A 2,747-nucleotide genomic window follows, 5' to 3' on the forward strand; every position below is an offset into this window, starting at 1 on the left:
TATATATAGTTATTTATTTGTATATATTAATTATTCTTCTTTCTTCTCAGATGCATGAGATTAGCCTCCGAGGCAGCCTTATTCAAGCAAAGAAGAAAGAAACTGCTTCTTCTCCCAATGAGATAAAAACAGGACTATCATGGCGGCAATTCCATCTACACTATCGAATTATCTAAGTTAAATAATTGATGATGGCACACCTTCAACTTATTTTATGACACACTTAACGGTGTCGTTTGGCCTAATTTTACTCACCTTGGTATTTAAACTATTGGGAATGTTTAAAGTTAAATCAACTATATGTATTTGTATCATTTATTTTTATTTAAGCTCGTGTCACATTTTCTTCTTGATTCCTACTTAAATCTAGGAAGATTTACATGGATAGCACTTTGATGCCTATGTATTTACTTATCTAACTTCTACACTTTAATTTTATATAAATAGCACCATTCCTATGCATGAAAAATATATCTCAGTTTCTTAATGTTAAAATAGTGGTATTTTGTATGTGATATGAAAATTTTGGGTGGTATAAATATAAAGAATAAAGTTTTGGTGTTAGATATGAAACACATAAAAATTGGGTGATTTGTATGTAAATATATTTTATGGATAATACATCATGTCCTTTTATTGATCAAATTCATTTTCTCTTGTATTGTTGAATCATGATTTGTCTGTGATTCACACCCAAGGAATATAAAGTAAGAACACAAAAAGAGAGAGGCAGAGAGAGAAATAAAATGAACAGTAATGTGTCTGTGTATTATTCATAAAATGATTCTTTTATTTATAGATAAGGGAGAACAATATGATATTGCATTTTGCCTTAATTTTAAAGGGGTTTGTGCTAGGGTATTTTTGGTATTTTACTTGTGTAAGCATGTCGTACAAATACTTTTTGACTTGGCCACCCGACCTTAGTCGACTTTGGGTCGATAGGATCAGTTCGGTCGGCTGAGGTTGGTCAGTATGAGTCGACTGGCTGATAAGGTCTGGCTTTCAATTCTTAGTTTGTGATGATGAACATTTGGGGCATCCCTCAAATTGTCGAAGATACTATGAAACTAGATTTTCCTTTGGATTGACTCTACTAGAGGGTATGCTTATTACATCCAATCAATATTCCTGTAACCGTCTCTGTTGTTGTTTCGTCTCGTATATGGCGGATTGGTTTGGGCATAAATCATTTAGTGTCTTTTTGTCGACCTTATGGCTCGATTGATTTTGGCCTTGCTAGCTTTACTCGAATAGTTTCACTCGGTCAGGCGCCTTACAATCTTTTGGTGGTGGACTAGCATTCATCATACTCTTCCTTTCTGGTTTGTTAGATCTCTTTTAGATTAGTGCTAACATATTTTTATATATATTTTTTAGTTTCCCAATTCTCTTACTACTTTAAAGTGACACTGTGATAAAAATAATACATTTTATTACATTAAATAACATTTATTATTAATTTATGATTTAATGATTGAAATCCCTTAACTTTCATACATTTGATTGTTATAAATAGGGTACATTCGGACTCCTTCCCATTCCTCATGTGCTCTGTGACTCCTACCATTTAAATCGATCGGCTTCTAACTGTTTTTCATTGCAATGGATAACCCATCAAAAACTTATTGTGGAGCCTCCAACAAAGATCTGAATATGTTCGCCTTAAAAAAACCAAAAGGGCAAGGCTGCTAGGAGACTAGTTGGAATTGCTTTGACGGATCAGATGGTGTCGTCTTATTCACTCATTGATTCTAAGCGGAGGAACGTTCCAGCAATCGGGCCAATCATCGATCTCATATTTGAACCTTCTACTATGGTACAACATCTTGTTGACCTCACTTTTTATGAGGTATAATTTCCTTCTTAAGAAACCTAGGATCTAGCCATATGACTTTCCTATTGACTAACTTAGAGGATTAGTAATGGAGCCCACCCCATATGGGTAGTCACAAGCCCTCATTTTTTACTTGAGATGGCTAAGACCAACATGTGAAGACTCAAAAATGAGTTCCCATATAATCAATTGGCCTTAGAACAACTCTGGGTGGTTTGGTCTTGCACATACACACTTAAACTCACCACAAGTTCCCTAACGTACCCAAAACCATCCATTCACTCAAATTGATTCATCTTCCCCTTGAGATCCATAACTATTCCTTAACTCTTTTGAAGAATTATATAGGTGGTCCTAAGTCCTTAACCCTTGGTTAGGATGACTAGGACTAACATGTAGAGGCTTCAAGATGAGTTATCACAAGGATCATATGACACTACAGTAGATGGTGTGCTAAGCTAGGACTACAGTGCTAGGTTGTATTTTCAATATCCTAGTTGTTTTTTCTCTGCTGGTTTGGTTGCTCTAGCCAGACATCACCTTGTATGCTGCTCTTGTGGCTTACTAGGTGTGAGACTTACACACTAGTATGTTAAGGGCAGTTTTTTTTGCAGGGAGCCATGTCCAATAGTTGGGAGCTATAATAGTTTCTGCTAACACCTTTTGTGCAGTTACTATTAAGCTCTCCTCCTATCGGGCTTGGTTCATCACGTTACATGTAGATAGCTTTTATGCTAACTTTGTTTTAATTCAGGTCGAGTTTTTTTTTTTGACTTCTTACATGTAATTTTCAGAGTCCCTAGGGGAATCATGTAGTAAAAATAAGATATGTGCACGAATTCTGAGGCGCTTAAGGCGTAGAATCATGTGGCAGAGACTAGGAGCAGTTCACTTTGATGCCTATGTATTT

The 2,747-nt window shown here is 35.6% G+C and overlaps 1 protein-coding gene across 1 annotated transcript in view; it reads left to right on the forward strand.

Annotated features, from left to right (window-relative positions):
• LOC110018553 (QWRF motif-containing protein 7-like) overlaps positions 1-330 on the forward strand; it is an 8,956-nt gene extending 8,626 nt beyond the window's left edge. The window contains exon 5 of the mRNA XM_020715905.1: positions 51-330. Coding sequence (XP_020571564.1) covers positions 51-176 — 126 coding nt within the window. The 3' untranslated portion in view covers positions 177-330. The remainder of the gene's footprint in view (positions 1-50) is intronic.
• Positions 331-2,747: the final 2,417 nt, after the last annotated feature.

The sequence above is a fragment of the Phalaenopsis equestris genome, unplaced genomic scaffold, assembly GCF_001263595.1.
Source record: "Phalaenopsis equestris unplaced genomic scaffold, ASM126359v1 Scaffold000002, whole genome shotgun sequence".
Classification (NCBI taxonomy): Eukaryota; Viridiplantae; Streptophyta; class Magnoliopsida; order Asparagales; family Orchidaceae; genus Phalaenopsis; species Phalaenopsis equestris.